This window comes from Salmo salar, chromosome ssa02 (assembly GCF_905237065.1).
Source record: "Salmo salar chromosome ssa02, Ssal_v3.1, whole genome shotgun sequence".
Classification (NCBI taxonomy): domain Eukaryota; kingdom Metazoa; phylum Chordata; class Actinopteri; order Salmoniformes; family Salmonidae; genus Salmo; species Salmo salar.
In genome coordinates this window covers 84,997,905-85,015,656 of record NC_059443.1, presented here as the reverse complement: position 1 = coordinate 85,015,656, position 17,752 = coordinate 84,997,905, and the positions used below count along the sequence as shown (strand labels likewise).

Here is a 17,752-nt window from a genome sequence, read left to right as displayed (position 1 = left end):
TCTTCATCAGACAGCAGCTCACGTTTTCACAAGAGGCTGTATTTATATAGTAGATAATAGCAGGCCATTGGCTGCCTACATCACCAGGGGTATGTACGGGACTTCTGATTGGTTCCAAGTTTAGGAGTTCGGGAAATTTGCCTGATCAGACAGAGTGTTAAAATATACTTTTTTGGGAAAATGTGCAACAATTGAAGGTGACAACAAATGTTATAGTCATCATAACAATATTTTACTGTGATATTTTACCCACTCTAGTCAGCATATAGCGATGTGGAATTTAAGGCAATGCTGCTGGTGTGACGTATAATGTAGTGGACGGAACGTTTCTTTCAACAGCAGTAACAGTTCGTCAGCCACCTCGGTAGCTTGCTAGACAACATAGCCGAACCAATAAAGTACTATAGACGCTTTAGTGTATATCAGCCACTGTGTTTTAAACCCATTACTGTCGTCTAGTTAGTAATACGATTTAATTTCATATTTACAGTGTTGTTGTTATTGGTCAGCTAGCGGGCTGGTTAAGTTAGCATTAGCCTAGCTAGCTAACATCCCCGACCATGAGCTCACTAAGCTACTCTCCTCCTGCTAAAGAAGAGGAGATCTACTGGACGGAGAAAGAAGCTCTGGTGAAAGAGGAGGAAGAGGAGGCTGTTACAATACAAAAACAAATAGAGGGTGAAGCTGTTACAGTGAAAGAAGAAGAGAGAGACGTTTCAGTTAAAGAAGAGGAAAACGCGTTCAGAGTGAAAGAGGAGGATGTCACCGTAAAAGAAGAGGAAGAGGAGGATGCTGTTTTTGGAGTGAAAGAGGAGGGGGAGATGACTGTCACATTGAAAAAGGAGGAGGAGGAAACTGGATATCTGAGCCCGGTTTCCCAAAGGCATCTTAAGGCGTCCAATGGTTCTAATGATGAACTTAGCTGTAAGATGGTTTTGAGAAACCGTTCCCTGATTAACACTAGTAAGTATTGTCTTAAATACAGAGGCACAAATTCTGCAGTTGCTGAACTGATGTTTGGTGTTAAAGGGGAAATCTGCAGTTGCTACATCCATATTTGTACTTTTAAATCATTGATATATAGCCAGTGGTCAGTCCTTGCATCCATAGGTCTCTCTATGAATTTGGAATGACAGCTTTGTTAATATTTGAACTGCAGATTGGTTGATTGATTGATGTGGCTTTTTTAAAGGAACAACCTAGGTTTTAAACAGCAACAAAATGGCTGCCCAGAGACTTGGTTTGGTAAACAGCTGAGGGATGGGGGCTGGAGAAATGTAACCACTCTCACATTCATAGAGAAAGATATTGTAGCAACCTGTAACCTAACACCTAGCGACCTCGTCAAGAAGTTCAGACATCTTGGCATAACGGTTATAAGGCGCTGCCTTGACAATCACTGAATTCACTATGTATACAAGGACCTTCTAGAAGGTCAAAATAAGGTTTAACCAGGTTGAGGCTATACAGTGTTTGTTTACAAACAGTGGTGTTATAGGAGCTCATGTTTTGGTTTCTGATGGGGAAATACAGTTGAAACATTTGAGGCATTTATAAGTTATATTCTTCAAGAATCAATGTCTATAATGCCTGACCCCATTTAGTCAACTGGTTGATTGTTTGGTCGACTGGCTGTTGGTCGACCAACATCTTTTTAGTTGAGCAGTCACAAATTATATACATGTTTTATGGCACAAGAGACACTTGTCTGATTCGTTCTTGTCTCAGTGGACTAATCCATTGTGGAGGCTGTGGGGATGGCACAGTCCAAGAAGGGCCGTGTACACTACATGATTTTGGGCCCGATTTAGCTGTGTCATGCTTTTGTGATTGGAGACAAAATCCCCATGTCGTTGCCTACTCGAGGTGTGCGGCCGTCACCAACACTCGTTTAATGTCAGCTGGTCAGAGACACAATCCGAGGTCTACCAATCACGTCTTTGAGCAGTCCCAGATGTCCCAATATTTTTCAAAACATGTTTGATTTTATCGGCCCTAATTACAAAAGCATTGTAGATGGTGAGATGTGCAATGACATGTTTTGAGAACGGTGATCAGAAATAGCCAATGAGAGCTCACCAGAGAAGAAGCCATGGAGATGATGATGTTGTGTCGACTCCAGCAGGAGAGATGAATACTAGTATGTGTTTGTATTTGCCTTTAACCAAAGCCAGTGGGAAATCGTTACAGCTTTGATGTTCACAAGCAATGTTATTCAAAATGTTTGGTAGATATTTCAACTCTGTAGTGTAAGGGTGAATATCTGACTGCTTTGAGCCACAGCTTGTTCTAGCTATGTTAACAATCTAATTACATCATCACGTCATTGTTACATCATAAACGTTTATAAGACAGCATGAGGAGCTAGAGGAAAGACTCTTGTTTAATGTGATTTAATGTTAATGTTTAAGGCTCAGATGTTAGGATCTGTAGTGCTGAGTGGCGCAGCGGTCTAACGCACTGCATCTCAGTGCTTGAGGCGTCACTACAGACACCCTGGTTCGAATCCAAGCTGTATCACAACCCGACCGTGATTGTGAGTCCCATAGGGCGGCGCATAATTGGCCCAGTGTCGTCCGGAATTGGCCGGTGTAGACCGTCATTGTAAGTAAGAGTTTGTTCTTAAATGACTTTCCTCTTAACTTTTATTTTAAATACATTAAAAGAAAATCTAAATAAGATGCTTATGGCATGTCTCTCTCCAGATTCCCTCCCACCAATTGGTGCTCATTCATTGTTTCCTAACTTCATGGTGTGAATTGTTTGCCCTTTTGATTGTTAGTGTCTATCAGTTCCCCTATAATATATATATATATATATATCACCAGTTCTACATTTACCATTAATTCCCATCATGTATCATCCATCTACAGTGTTTGTTTGGTTACGGTAACTTCTGTTAATGCATTCCATATATTATTATTATTACAGTCTTATTGTTGTCATTGTCAGAGTGGACACGTTGTTTACAGAGCTTATAACCTATGCTACACTGGTGAGAAACATGTTGGTTTATTTCATTCCATTTATTAGTTTTGTCAATTTATTAATTGTCTTTTTATTTGTAGCGCTTCTGTCAATCTTGAATAAGGACACTCACCTGATTACACATAGAAGCAGGCCTAGGCTACCTGGCCCCCAAATGTAGGCCTATAAATGTGCCCATTTGGGGATGTCTGATAGTATTTCTGATTGTCTTAACTCACCACCACTAATGAGTTGTGGAGCTTCTCAAAGTATTTTTTTCTTCACCTCAAACAGAAAGTAAACAAAGTCTGCTTTTACATCCATTGAGAATTACAATAGTTCCTCAATGTAGCAGATTTAGGTCGTTCCCTTTTAGATAACAAAAAATATATAAGTCGTCCTCTGATTCATTGCAGACATCAGAAAATAGGCCAGATTACTTCCTGTGTCTGTTTGGATCTCACCGGCGCGTGAAACTAAGAGCATATTGGATGATGTCATATTTCATTCTCCCAATTTTCACTGTACCCATCATGAGGTTGCTACCCATCACAAATGAAAGTTTACAACAACGTAGGGTGCACAGGTTGAGAGAAACACTTGAGTTATTCCTTCTCGCATCAACACGCTCTCCTCCTCCTCACCTTTTCCTTTTGTTTGTGGACTTCAATGCACAACACATCAGCTGTATGTGACCAGGATAAAAAACGAATTCCAAGCCAAACCATATCATAACTGCTACACACAGCCTACATCGTTGTCACCATATTAGCTAAAGTAACATCATAGTCAACATAGCTAATAGGACTAACGCGTTAGTAAACCTGCTACAATCATGCAGTAACTTTACAGTGTACAGTCAGTAAGCAGTTTAGCAGTTACACCGGCATGCCATGGTGGTTTTCCTTTGTAAAACTTAAAGCTTACCTTTGATTTAGAAGAGTTCAATTTTGTGTTGGATAGCCAGCTAGCTAACATAGCATCCCTCTGTTTGAGCAGGGTGTTTGAGTAGACTAAACAAGCTAGCTGCATTTGCTAGCTAAGAAAGTCAAACTGAAAAAAATGACACACTATTGCTTCTCCTTAATTTAAGAAATACATTTGTTTAAAACTGTTTAACTATTGTCTTTCTCTCTTTGAGTCAACTACTCACCACATTTTATACACTGCAGTGCTAGCTAGCTGTAGGTTATGATTTCAGTACTAGATTAATTCTCTGATCCTTTGATTGGGTAGACAACATGTCAGCTCATGCTGCAAGAGCTCTGATAGGTTGGAGGACGTCCTCCGGAAGTTGTCATAATTACTGTGTAAGTCTATGGAAGGGAGTGAGAACCACGAGCCTCCTAGGTTTTGTATTGAAGTCAATGTACCCAGAGGAGGACGGAAGCTAGCAGTTCTCTAACTACACCATGGTGCTACCCAGTGGTGTAAAGTGTTTAAGTAAAAATACTTTAAAGTACTACTTAAGTCATTTTTGGGGTATCTGTACTTTACAATTTATATATTTTTTACTACTTTTACTTCACTACATTCCTTAAGAAAATGTTGTACTTTTTACTCCATACATTTTCCTTGACACCCAAAAGTACTCGTTACATTTTGACTGCCTAGCAGGACAGGAAAATAGTCCAATTCACACACTTAAGAACCGAACATCCCTGGTCACCTCTACTGCCTCTGATCTGGCGGTCTCACTAAACACTCATGCTTTGTTTGTAAATTATGTTGGAGTGTGCCCCTGGCTTTCTGTAAATAAATAAAAAACAAGAAAATGTTGCCATCTGGTTTGCTTAATATAAATAATTTGAAAATATGTATATTTTTACTTTTGATACTTAAGTATATTTTAAACCAAATACTTTTAGACTTTTACTCAAGTCGAATTTTACTGGGTGACTTTTATTAGAGTCATTTTCTATTAAGGTCTCTTTACTTTTACTCAAGTATGACACTTGTGCTACCCAACAGAGTGCTGCTGAGGCTACTGTAGACCTTCATTGAAACACAGTGTGTTTTAATCTATTATTTGGTGACGTGAATATATTTATTATAGTTTTATCTACAAAGTTATGATCAGGGAAGAAGAAGAAAACACTCCAAATAGCACAATTGGTTAGGATCCCATAAGATGGCCGGCTTTCCAATGCAGCGCCATTCTTAATAACATTCTTAACGTGAACAAGGAACAACATATTTTAATGGATGTGAGATAATTACCTTCTGTAATATAGCATAGCTTTGTAATCATGACATTATGTACTTTCATGGAAAATAAGCAGGTTTCTCAACTCATACCCTGAAATTTAGAAGGGATTTTTCGTGAATATTGGCTTAGCAACCGTGTGACGCGGCATGACAACGTGAACGCGGTTGGTCGACAGTCTGTTGGACAGGCGTTAGACGTTTGGAAAGTTATGAAACTTCCTGAAAAGGTTTCCTTTAAAACATTTTTGTTTACTAGCCTGTTTAATTTGGATCCTGTAACGCGGTTAGTCCCGGACTTGTGTCTGTTTAAATTCCTGCTGTTTGTTGTGATTTCCATCGGCTTTACGAGGTGTGACTGGAATTGTGTCGAGTACCAACGTACTCCAACTTCAAAGAAAGTAGGGAGTGTTTAGCCAGGTACAAAAAAATATGTCTACAGGCAATTTTTACAGCAATAGGAAAATAGCTTCAACAGCCTTGTCCAAATTCTGGTGGATTCAACTAACAAAAGAAAGGACGATCTGACCAGAGAGGTGCAAGACCTTAAGAACAGTTTACAGGTCTCCCAGGGAGAGGTTCATGTCCTGAAAGAGACTTGCAGCAAGATGGCAACAAACTGTATGTCCCCGTGAGATGACATCATCACTGTCTGTGAATTATTATTATTACAGATGACATCATCACTGTCTCTGAATTATTATTACAGATGACATCATCACTGTCTGTGAATTATAAATACAATGTGATTTCTCAAAGCTGTTTAGACATGGAGAAAATACAATATATTGCCTAGCCATGATTGGTTGAGATGATGAGGGGGCTGGGACTTTCACGAGAAAGAGAGTCCATTCTGTGACTCAAGGCTTCTCTGTCAAATGGCACATCCTGCTCTCTGTTACCGTGGAGATTTCAAAGATCCATTGGATTTACTAATATTGTCATCATGAACTACATGAAAAGTGTAGCTACATATTTCAATACCAGTGTTGTCCTGAGTACAGCTGCTGGTATCAACACAGCTCTGTCTACTGTGGATAAAGCAGTGTGAACTGGTTGTCCTGAGTACAGCTGCTGGTATCAACACAGCTCTGTCTACTGTGGATAAAGCAGTCTGAACTGGTTGTCCTGAGTACAGCTGCTGGTATCAACACAGCTCTGTCTACTGTGGATAAAGCAGTCTGAACTGGTTGTCCTGAGTACAGCTGCTGGTATCAACACAGCTCTGTCTACTGTGGATAAAGCAGTCTGAACTGGTTGTCCTGAGTACAGCTGCTGGTATCAACACAGCTCTGTCTACTGTGGATAAAGCAGTGTGAACTGGTTGTCCTGAGTACAGCTGCTGGTATCAACACAGCTCTGTCTACTGTGGATAAAGCAGTCTGAACTGGTTGTCCTGAGTACAGCTGCTGGTATCAACACAGCTCTGTCTACTGTGGATAAAGCAGTCTGAACTGGTTGAACCTGAGTGACAGCTGCTGGTATCAACACAGCTCTGTCTACTGTGGATAAAGCAGTCTGAACTGGTTGTCCTGAGTACAGCTGCTGGTATCAACACAGCTCTGTCTACTGTGGATAAAGCAGTCTGAACTGGTTGTCCTGAGTACAGCTGCTGGTATCAACACAGCTCTGTCTACTGTGGATAAAGCAGTCTGAACTGGTTGAAGCTGAGTGGGAAGGATTATTTAGAAAGTGTTTCAGTCTGCTGTGAATCATCATAATCCATACACTAGTAAGAGTCTACAGTTAAAATGGCAAGAGAGGTGAAAGCATCCCCTGGACTGGACACGACCCGGCCTTTTCACTTTTTCAATGAAAAGGCCATGGACATTACATGTCCTGGTCCAAAGGGCAGGACAGAAATATGCTCTCAGGCTAGATGAATTTGTTCATTTAATGACCTGAACCAGAGTTACTCAAAGGATCTGATGATATAGGCCTCAGTCTAGATATTGGTTTGACCTTCATGTGTTTTAGGTTTTTCCTAATTGTAATCTACTACCTTTTAGTACTTGAAGTTAATAGGGTATTTTATTGTTGAAATCTTTGTGTTTTTAACCACTAGCTCACTGCTTTATCACATGGCCACATTCTCATGTTCCAATGTGAATTCTTTAAGAGATGGGCGGGTCTAAGGCTCTAGAGGTTGTGAAAGATGCTAAATGGGCGTGAACAAAGAGCAGCACTGTAGATATACAACAATAGACAATGTAATACTGTTAATGGTTTGCCTAATGGGGGAACCTGGTGAGATAATGTTCAGAAAATCCATTTAGACAATTTGGTGAAAGTATTCCTTTTCTAAATAATACGTTTCCCAAGGATAAATGTTTTGTGAACAAAGAGCAGCACTGTAGCTGTACAACAATAGACAAAAAGTAATCTGGCACACTGCTTCGGGTTTCAGCAACTTCAATAATTTATTTAAAGTCAAGAATCATCCACTATACTACTACAAATAAGTTTGTAAAAGCATTTAAACATTCATTAAGGACGTAAATTGTTGTACAACTTTATGGGCATCACCTTTTAGCTAAAAGAAACAGTCGATTTCTGCTGTTGTGGGCCTTTAACCATCTGTCTGACTTTGTTGTTCGCACAGGAGAGGGATGTGACTATTGTGGATCCTCTGGGGAGCCTCAACAACATCATGAAGCTGATGTGGCAGAGAAAAAATCACAATCATACCAGAGAATACACACAGGAGAGAAACCTTTTACCTGTGATGAATGTGGAAAGAGTTTTACTCAGTCAAGCAACCTGATATCACACCAGAGAACACACACAGGAGAGAAGCCTTACCACTGCTCTGACTGCGGAAAGAGGTTCTCAAGAGCAGAGAACCTAAAAGTACACCAGAGAATCCATACAGGAGAGAAACCTTATAGCTGCTCTGACTGTGGGAAGAGGTTTTTTTTGTCAGGACATTTAAAATCACACCAGAGAATACACACAGGAGAGAAACCTTATAGCTGTGATCAATGTGGGAAGAGTTTTACTCAGTCAAGCAACCTGATATCACACCAGAGAATACACACTGGAGAGAAATATCACAGCTGCTCTGATTGTGGGAAGAGATGCACCACTTTATCAGACCTCAAAAGACATCAGAGAATCCATACAGGAGAGAAATGTCATAGCTGTGATCAATGTGGGAAGAGTTTTACTCAGTCAAAGAACCTGATATCACACCAGAGAACGCATACAGGAGAGAAGCCTTACCACTGCTCTGACTGCGGGAAGAGTTTCCCCAGATCAGATTCACTAAAAAGACACCAGCGAACACACACAGGTGAGAAATCTCTTAGCGAGAAATCTCATAGCTGTGAACAATGTGACAAGAGATACTCTGATAAAAGATCTCTGATTAAACATCAGACAATTCATACATGAAGGAGTTGTTCCATAATATCAATGAAATAATGTCACAATGTAGAATGTTTTAACATTGTAGTAGGAGTATTTTAATGATGTCACAATGTAGAATGTTTTAACGTTCTAGAAAAATCCAGGTTCTGAATTGAAAGAGTACTATTTAACAAAAAAAAAGTGTTGCGTTACACTTACCGCATTGTTGACCCACGTGAATTAAAATGCAACATTTCAAAATGTAGTTAGCTGTTTGCTACTAATTGTTATCTCACCGGTGATGTACACATTTTTCCCAGATTCCATGTGGTTTTTGATCTGTTGGTTTTAACAGGACGTGCAACTTCATCTCCCCCCCTCTCGCGCAATTTATTTCCAAGTGATATCGATATGAGTGTTGACAAATAAGTGTTGCATTTCTCTTAGTTTTGGGGACCCCTACATTTAAATGCATCACTCCAAAATGTAGATGACAGTCTTATGCAAATTGTCGTTATTCCACTACTGAAGAAACATGCCTCAAATCACCTCATATTTCAAACATTCAGTCTGACAAAAGATACATGTTTTATTATTCTATGGCTCACCATTAAGTTCATTATTGCTAATACCTATTAACAAAGGGGTGTACATTTGGCTTTGATATTGAATATTTCATAACATTTTCAATTCATGTAACATTTGCAACCAAATGACAATTTTTATAAATGTTTATAAAACAATGTAAAACAAGCTTATATTTTGGGTTTGATATTACATCCTAGTGTTACTATTTTAATCAATGGCATTTCCTTAGAATGCTCATTAGTCTCAGTTTTATTGTTATTATTTTGTTTTTTATCCTCTTATGTTTGTTGTGTAGTAAATATTTCAGTTTTTATTTTCATATTTTTTTTTATTACATTTTCCCTGTGAAGCCATTGTGTTGCATCCATGTCTGAAATGTGCTATATAAATAAAGCTTGATTTGATTTGAGCATATTGTAAAACAAATGAACCCAATGACCAACATATTCTTTCAAAACCAATGACCAAATATGTGTAAAAGCAACATATATCTTGGTCCATCTTAGTACGATAAACTATAAATTCAGTATAGGGTGGCAGGTTGCCTTGTGGTTAGAGCGTTGGGCCAGTAACCGAAAGGTTTCTGGATCAAATCCCTGAGCTGACAAGTTAAAAATCTGTCGTTCTGAACACGGCAGTTAACCCACTGTTCCCCATCTTCATTGTAAATAAGAATTTGTTCTTAACTGACTTGCCTAGTTAAATAAAAGGTCAAATTGAAAAACAGTATATATATTCAGTATATCTAAATAGAAAAAATAGTGCATAGTATGTTAGTTCCCTATCACTTTTCAACCAATCCAGTACATTTTTGTTGAACATTTTGAAATTGTAGTGTAATATAGAAATACTTATCAACTGGATGAATCACCATTTAGTTTGGAAATGATCCAACCATTATGTAGGTTGGTGGAAATCCCCATCGACTGGACGAGTCTCTATTTAGTTTAGAAATGATCCAACCATTATGTAGGTTGGTGGAAATCCCCATCGACTGGACGAGTCTCCATTTAGTTTAGAAATGATCCAACCATTATGTAGGTTGGTGGAAATGATCCAACCATTATGTAGGTTGGTGGAAATGATCCGTCCATTATGTAGGTTGGTGGAAATGATCCGTCCATTATGTAGGTTGGTGGAAATGATCCAACCATTATGTAGGTTGGTTGAATAATAATAAACTACATTCATCAATCTGACTCCATTATCATGTGAATGCTATAGGGCCCATAATAGAATCCAGTGGATTTAGCCACGGTTGTGAGCCTTGCGTCACCACTCAGAATAGTATAGAGATAATAATGTCGCCGAAGGAGATGGCTGTCATTTTACGATCCCATAACCAGTTAATCTACCTTTACCATCGGTCCTATTAGCTAAAGTACAATCAATCGATAATAAAATACACAAACTATGAGCACGTATATCTTACCAACGGGACATTTAAAACAAATATCTTATGTTTCACCGAGTCGTGGCTGAACGACGACATGATTAAGCTTTTTCGGCAGGATAGAACAGCTGCCTCTGGTAAGACAAGGGGCGACGGCCTATGTATATTTCTAAACAACAGCTGGTGCACGAAATCTAAGTAAGTCTCGAGGTTTTGCTCACCTGAGGTGGAGTATCTCATGATAAGCTGTAGACCACACTATCTACCTAGAGAGTTTACATCTATATTTTTCATAGCTGTTCTATATACCACTGCACACCGATGCTAGCACTAAGACCGCACTCAATGATCTGTATAAGGCCATAAGCAAACCGGAAAATGCTAATCCAGAGGCAGCACTCCTAGTGGCTGGGGACTTTAATTCAGGGAAACTCATCCATTCTACCTAATCTCTACCAGCGTGTTAAATGTGCAACGAGGGGAAAAAATAGACCACCTTTACTCCACACACAGAGACACGTACTGTCATAACGTCCACAGAAGGTGGCGCCACTCCCCGGTCGAGTGGCGCTCGGCGGTCGTCGTCACCGGCCTACTAGCTGCCACCGATCCATGTTTCATGTGTCTGTTGGTTATGTCTGTTTAGTACGCACCTGTTCCTTGTTTGTAATTAGTGGGAGAGTATTTAGTTTGTCTGTTTCTTGTTTGGGATTTGTGCGGGATTGTTCTGTGTTACGTTAAGGTTAAGGGCTGGATGTTTTTTCCTATGTGTTTTATTTACACAACATTTTTGATAGGCTATAGGGTTGCCGGGCTGCGCCCCGTGTATTTTTTGAGTTTGGAGCTGTTCTCCTTCGTGGTTGTGGTTTTCACCCTGCCTAGTCGTTGTATTCACTCTGGACATTATTAAATATATATTCTACGGACATTTAGTCTCCTGCGCCTGACTCACCCGTTTCCTGCTCCTTGAGATACGTGACAGAATCCCTCACCTGAAGATGGAGTCAGCAGGAGCTGAAGCACCATCCATGGCAGATCAAGTTTCACAACATGCCAGCCTCCTTCAACGACTGGGCACGGCCATGGATCAGGTGCTGGCCCGTTTGGAGAGCTGGGAGAGAGCTGCTCCCTCATCCACCCCAGTGCCTACTCACCACCCTGCGCCCCTACCAGCACCTACCGAACCCAACATGAGTGGGATCCGGATCATGGCTCCCAGGGAGTTTGATGGTATGGCCTCTGGGTCCAAGGTTTTTTTACTACAACTAGATCTGTACCTGGCGACCGTCCGCCCCTCCCCCCCCCGGACGAATAGAGGGTGAGCGTCCTCGTCTCATGCCTTACGGGTAAAGCCCTAGAATGGGCCAACGCAGTCGGCTAGGATTGACTACCCGGAGTTCGCCCGTCGCTTCCGGGCGGTATTCGATCATCCCCCGGAGGGCAAGGCGGCAGGTGAGCGATTATTCCACCTGAGGCAGGAGACGAGGAGCGCTCAGGACTTTGCCCTGGATTTCCGGACTCTCGCCGCCGGATCGGGGTGGAATGAGCGGGCCCTGATTGACCACTACAGATGTAGTCTTCGTGAGGACGTCTGCCGGGAGCTGGCTTGCCGGGACAATACGACCACTCTGGACCAGCTTATTGATTTGTCCATTAGGATGGACAACCTGCTGGCTGCCCGGGGGCGTTCTAGTCGGGGTCTGTTTGTTCCACCTCCCAGCCCTCCTGCTCCAACGCCCATGGAGATAGGAGGGGTTGCAGCTAGGAGGACCGGAGGGGGGAGCCTCTCCTGCGCCCATTGTGGTCGTAGAGGGCACACTGCGAACCTGTGCTGGAGAGGTCCACCTGGGAATTCAGATGGCAAGCAGAGCACCACATCGACCCCCCAGGTGAGTCAGCACCAGTCACACCCAGAGTCCTCTGTCGATCACATGTACACCTCTGTTTGTTTCCCTGAGTTTTTCCCTCACTTCCTGTATAAGGCACTAGTCGATTCAGGCGCAGCTGGGAGTTTTATGGACCATGGGGTCGCCACTAAGTTAGGTATTCCCCTGGTTCAGTTGGACCAAACCTTTCCTGTGCACGCCCTAGATAGTCGACCACTAGGGTCCGGCCAAGTGAGGGAAGTCACAGTGCCACTAGTCATGGTGACGCGGGGGGGTCATGAGGAACGTATCAGCCTGTTCCTCATTGATTCCCCGGCGTTTCCGGTGGTACTGGGGATTCCCTGGCTGGCCACTCACAACCCTAAGATTTCGTGGAGGCAGAGGGCTCTTAAGGGGTGGTCGAAGGAGTGCTCAGGCAGGTGTATAGGAGTTTCCACCGGTGCGACCACGGTGGAAAGTCCAGAACCAGTCTCCACCGTGCACATTCCCTCTGTATATGCCGATTTGGCTATCGCCTTCAGTAAAAAGAAGGCGACTCAATTACCCCCTCATCGTCAAGGGTATTGTGCGATAAACCTCCAGGCTAACGCGGCCTTTTCTAGGAGTCACGTGTCTCCTCTGTCTAAGGAGGAGACAGCGGCTATGGAGACATATGTCGATGAGTCCTTGAGACAGGGATACATTCGGCCATCTAAGTCACCCCTCTCCTCGAGCTTTTTGTGAGGAAGAAGGAGGGACGTCTGCACCCGTACATTGATTATAGAGGTCTAAATTCCATCACGGTGGGTTTCCGTTACCCACTACCTCTCATTGCCACGTGAGTGGAGTCTTTTCACAGGGCGCGCTTCTTCACAAAATTAGATCTCAGGAGTGCGTATAACTTGGTGCGTATCCGAGATGGAGACGAGTGGAAAACCACATTTAGTACCACATCTGGCCATTATGAGTACCTCGTCATGCCGTATGGGTTAAAGAATGCTCCCGCCGTCTTCCAATCCTTTGTAGACAAGGTTCTTCGAGACCTGCTCGGTCAGGGTGTGGTGGTATATATCGATGACATTATGATTTACTCCGCCACACGCGCCGAGCATGTGTCTCTGGTGCGTAAAGTGCTTGGACGGCTGCTGGAGCATGACCTATTCGTCAAGGCTGAGAAATGTGAGTTCTTCAAACGAGCCGTCTCTTTTCTGGGATATCGCATTTCCACCAATGGAGTAGAGGTGGAATGTGACCGCATTACAGCCGTGCGTAATTGGCCGACTCCAACCACGGTGAAGGAGGTGCAGCGGTTTTTGGGGTTTGCCACTTACTACCGGAGGTTTATCCGGGGCTTCGGTCAGGTAGTGGCTCCCATTACCTCACTGTTGAAGGGGGGGCCGGTGCAGCTGCAGTGGTCGGCAGAGGCGGACGGAGCCTTTAGTCGTCTGAAGGCTTTGTTTACCGACGCACCGGTGCTGGCTCATCCGGACCCCTCTTTGCCATTCATAGTGGAGGTGGACGCGTCCGAGGCTGGGTTAGGAGCAGTGCTGTCGCAGTGCTTGGGCGTGCCTCCGAAGCTTCGCCCCTGTGCGTTCTTTTCTAAGAAGCTGAGTCCGGCTGAACGCAACTATGATGTGGGGGACCGGGAGTTGTTGGCTGTGGTCGAGGCCCTGAAGGTGTGGAGACATTAGCTTGAGGGGGCACGTCACCCTTTCCTCATCTGGACTGATCACCGTAACCTGGAGTACATCCGGGCAGCGAGGAGACTTAACCCTCGTCAAGCCAGGTGGGCCATGTTTTTTACGAGGTTTCAATTCACCTTGTAGTACATTCCAGGTTCCCGGAACCGGAAGGCCGATGCACTGTCGCGTCTCCACGACACCGAGGAGCGGACCATCGATCCTACTCCCATCCTCCCTGCCTCCTGTCTGGTGGCACCTGTGGTTTGGGAGGTGGATGCGGACATCGAGCGGGCGGGGCCGTCAGAACCTATTCCACCTCAGTGTCCCGCTTAGTGTTCGCGATCGTCTGATCCGGTGGTCGCACACTCTACCCTCGTCGGGTCATCCTGGTGTGGAACGGACAGTGCGGGCCCTGAGAGGGAAGTACTGGTGGCCCACCTTGGTTAAGGATGTCAGGCACTATGTCTCTTCCTGTTCAGTGTGCGCCCAGTGTAAGGCTCCTAGGCACCTGCCGCGAGGGAAACTACAGCCCCTCCCTGTTGCACAGTGACCGTGGTCCCACCTGTCGGTGGATTTCCTTACGGATCTCCCGCCTTCTCAGGGGAACACCACAATCCTGGTCGTTGTGGATCGGTTCTCTAAGTCCTGCCGTCTGATCCCTTTTCCCGGTCTTCCTACGGCCCTACAGACCGCGGAGGCCCTGTTTACGTATGTCTTCCGGCACTACGGGGTGCCCGAGGACATCGTCTCTGATCGGGGTCCCCAGTTCACGTCCAGGGTGTGGAGGGCAATTATGGAGAGGCTGGGGGTCTCGGTCAGTTTGACTTTGGGTTTTCTCCCCAAGAGTAATGGGCAGGTGGAACGTATTAACCAGGATGTGGGCAGGTTTCTATGGTCCTATTGCCAGGACCGGCCAGGGGAGTGGGTGAAGTTTTTGCCATGGGCTGAGATGGCGCAGAATTCTCTGCGTCATTCCTCTACTAACCTGTCGCCCTTCCAGGTGTTATTAGGATACCAGCCGGTCCTGGTGCCTTGGCATCAGAGCCAGATAGAAGCTCCTGCGGTGGAGGAATGGGTTCAGTGCTCGAAGGAGACCTGGAGTGCCGTCCAGGAGTGCCTTAAACGAGCTGTAGGACGGCACAAGGAGAGCACTGACCGCCGCCGCAGTGAGGCCACCGTGTACAAACCGGGGGACAGAGTCTGGCTCTCGACCCGGAACCTGTCCCTCCGCCTGCCCTGCCGGAAGCTGGGTCCGCGATTTGTGGGGCCGTTCAAAGTCCTGAGAAGAATAAACGAGGTGTGTTATAGGTTACAACTTCCTTCACATTACCGTATTAACCCCTCGTTTCATGTGTCTCTCCTCAGGCCGGTGGTAGCTGGTCCGCTACAGGACGCTGAGGTGCGGGAGGTCCCTCCACCCCCCCTGGACATCAGGGGGGGCCCCGGCGTACACAGTCCGGTCCATCTTGGACTCCCGACGTCGGGTAGGGGGCCTGCAGTACCTCGTGGACTGGGAGGGGTACGGTCCGGAGGAGAGGTGCTAGGTCCCGGTGGGGGATATTCTGGATCCAACCCTGTTGAAGAGATTCCACAGCCTCCGCCCGGATCGCCCTGCTCCTCGTCCTCCGGGTCGTCCCCGAGGCCGGCGTCGGCGCGCTGCAGGAGCCGCGCATCAGGGGAGGGTACTGTCACAACGTCCACAGAAGGTGGCGCCACTCCCCGGTCACCGGCCTACTAGCTGCCCCCGATCCATGTTTCATGTGTCTGCTGGTTATGTCTGTTTAGTACGCACTTGTTCCTTGTTTGTAATTAGTGGGAGAGTATTTAGTTTGTCTGTTTCTTGTTTGGGATTTGTGCGGGATTGTTCTGTGTTACGTTAAGGTTAAGGGCTGGATGTTTTTTCCTATGTGTTTTATTTACACAACATTTTTGATAGGCTATAGGGTTGCCGGGCTGCGCCCCGTGTATTTTTTGAGTTTGGAGCTGTTCTCCCTCTTGGTTGTGGTTTTCACCCTGCCTAGTCGTTGTATTCACTCTGGACATTATTAAATATATATTCTATGGACATTTCATCTCCTGCGCCTGACTCACCCGTTTCCTGCTCCTTGAGATACGTGACACGTACAAAGCTCTCCCTCGCCCTCCATTTATCAAAACTGACCATAATTCTATCCTCCTGATTCCTGCTTACAAGCAAAACCAAGCAAAAACTAAAGCAGGAAGCACCAGTTTTTTATTAAATGAGTAGGTGTGTCCAAACTTTAGACTGGCACTGTATATGCATGAAACATACATTCTGGAAATCATGTCTCACACTCAGTCATAGTTAGTAGAATAATGCATGGATTGGTAAGATTTTGTGTGGAGGAAAGTGAATTTTGTATTTTATTTAACCTTTATTTAACTAGGCAAGTCAGTTAAGAACAAAGTCTTATTTACAATGACTGCCTACCCCAGCCAAACCATGTAAACCACCTAAATATACTCACATTCACAGAACAGTTAGTATTTGAAACTCAAACATGAATTTCCCAACTGCTTTTTCTGTAATCCTACCGGCTCTTTATCACTTTCCATGGTATTGGTCAACTGCTATTTGAGAACTCATGTGGTTTAGAAATCAAACTTTGGGTATCTTATTGCACAGCACATTGTACAACTGTTTTTAGAGAAGATTGTACTGTAAGGTATGCTATATGTGTAGGCTATGCTATATCTATTGCACAGCACATTGTACAACTGTTTTTAGAGAAGATTGTACTGTAAGGTATGCTATATGTGTAGGCTATGCTATATCTGTAGGCTATGCTATATGTGTAGGCTACGCTATATGTGTAGGCTATGATATATCTGTAGGCTATGCTATATGTATTGGCTAATATGCAGCAGTCATCTTTAAACCTCCATTCTAGGATACATTACACAAACACTTCTTTCTATATACATGTTTTTATTTGGGTTTCTGTGCAAAGTATATGATTGGAATGTTTCTTTAAGCCTGCAGCTAGTTACCTGAAATGAGACATATAATCAGGCCAAAACATGATTTAAAAAAATGCTATTAACTGACATGGATAGCTAGCTAATGAAATACAAATGGACATGTACAGTAGCTGGCTAGGCTATTCAAACTGTAACATTGGCTAGCTTTCAATAAATTGGATAAATGGTGTAGTTACCTCTTCATACTATCAAGAGAATTCTTGTCCTGAATATTTCAGTCTTTGGGAGATAGATTTATCTGTTTCTCTTCATCAGACAGCAGCTCACGTTTCACAAGAGGCTGTAGTTATATAGTAGATAAAAGCAGGACATTGGCTGCCTCCATCACCAGGGGTATGTACGGGACTTCTGATTGGTTCCAAGTTTAGGAGTTGGTCAAATTTGCCTGAGAAGACAGAGTGTTGAAATGTAATTTTTATGAGCAAATGTGCAAGAATTGAAGGTGCCAACAAATGCTATAGTCTTCATAACAATATTTTACTGTCATATACAAAAAAAATCAGGTCCTCCCTCGACTGGGACCGATTAACTTCACTATTTTCAGCTTCGGCCCACCACCTAATAACACAACCACTACAGATAGAACAATGAGCCAGATATTTCACCTGATGAATAAATGTGAAACATCCGGTTGGCGTTTCCACTCACTACCAAATATGCTGATGAGAGGAAGCCCTGTGGGAGAAGAAGTAGCCGGATGG

The 17,752-nt window shown here is 43.8% G+C and overlaps 1 protein-coding gene across 1 annotated transcript; it reads left to right on the top strand.

Annotated features, from left to right (window-relative positions):
• The first annotated feature begins 864 nt into the window (after positions 1–864).
• On the top strand, positions 865–11,863 carry LOC123723684 (zinc finger protein 239-like). Its single transcript, XM_014187087.2, has 2 exons — positions 865–963; positions 7,775–11,863. Exons 1-2 carry the CDS (start codon positions 930–932, stop codon positions 8,563–8,565), a joined length of 825 nt encoding a protein of 274 aa, XP_014042562.1. The 5' UTR covers positions 865–929; the 3' UTR covers positions 8,566–11,863.
• The last annotated feature ends 5,889 nt before the right edge of the window (positions 11,864–17,752 follow it).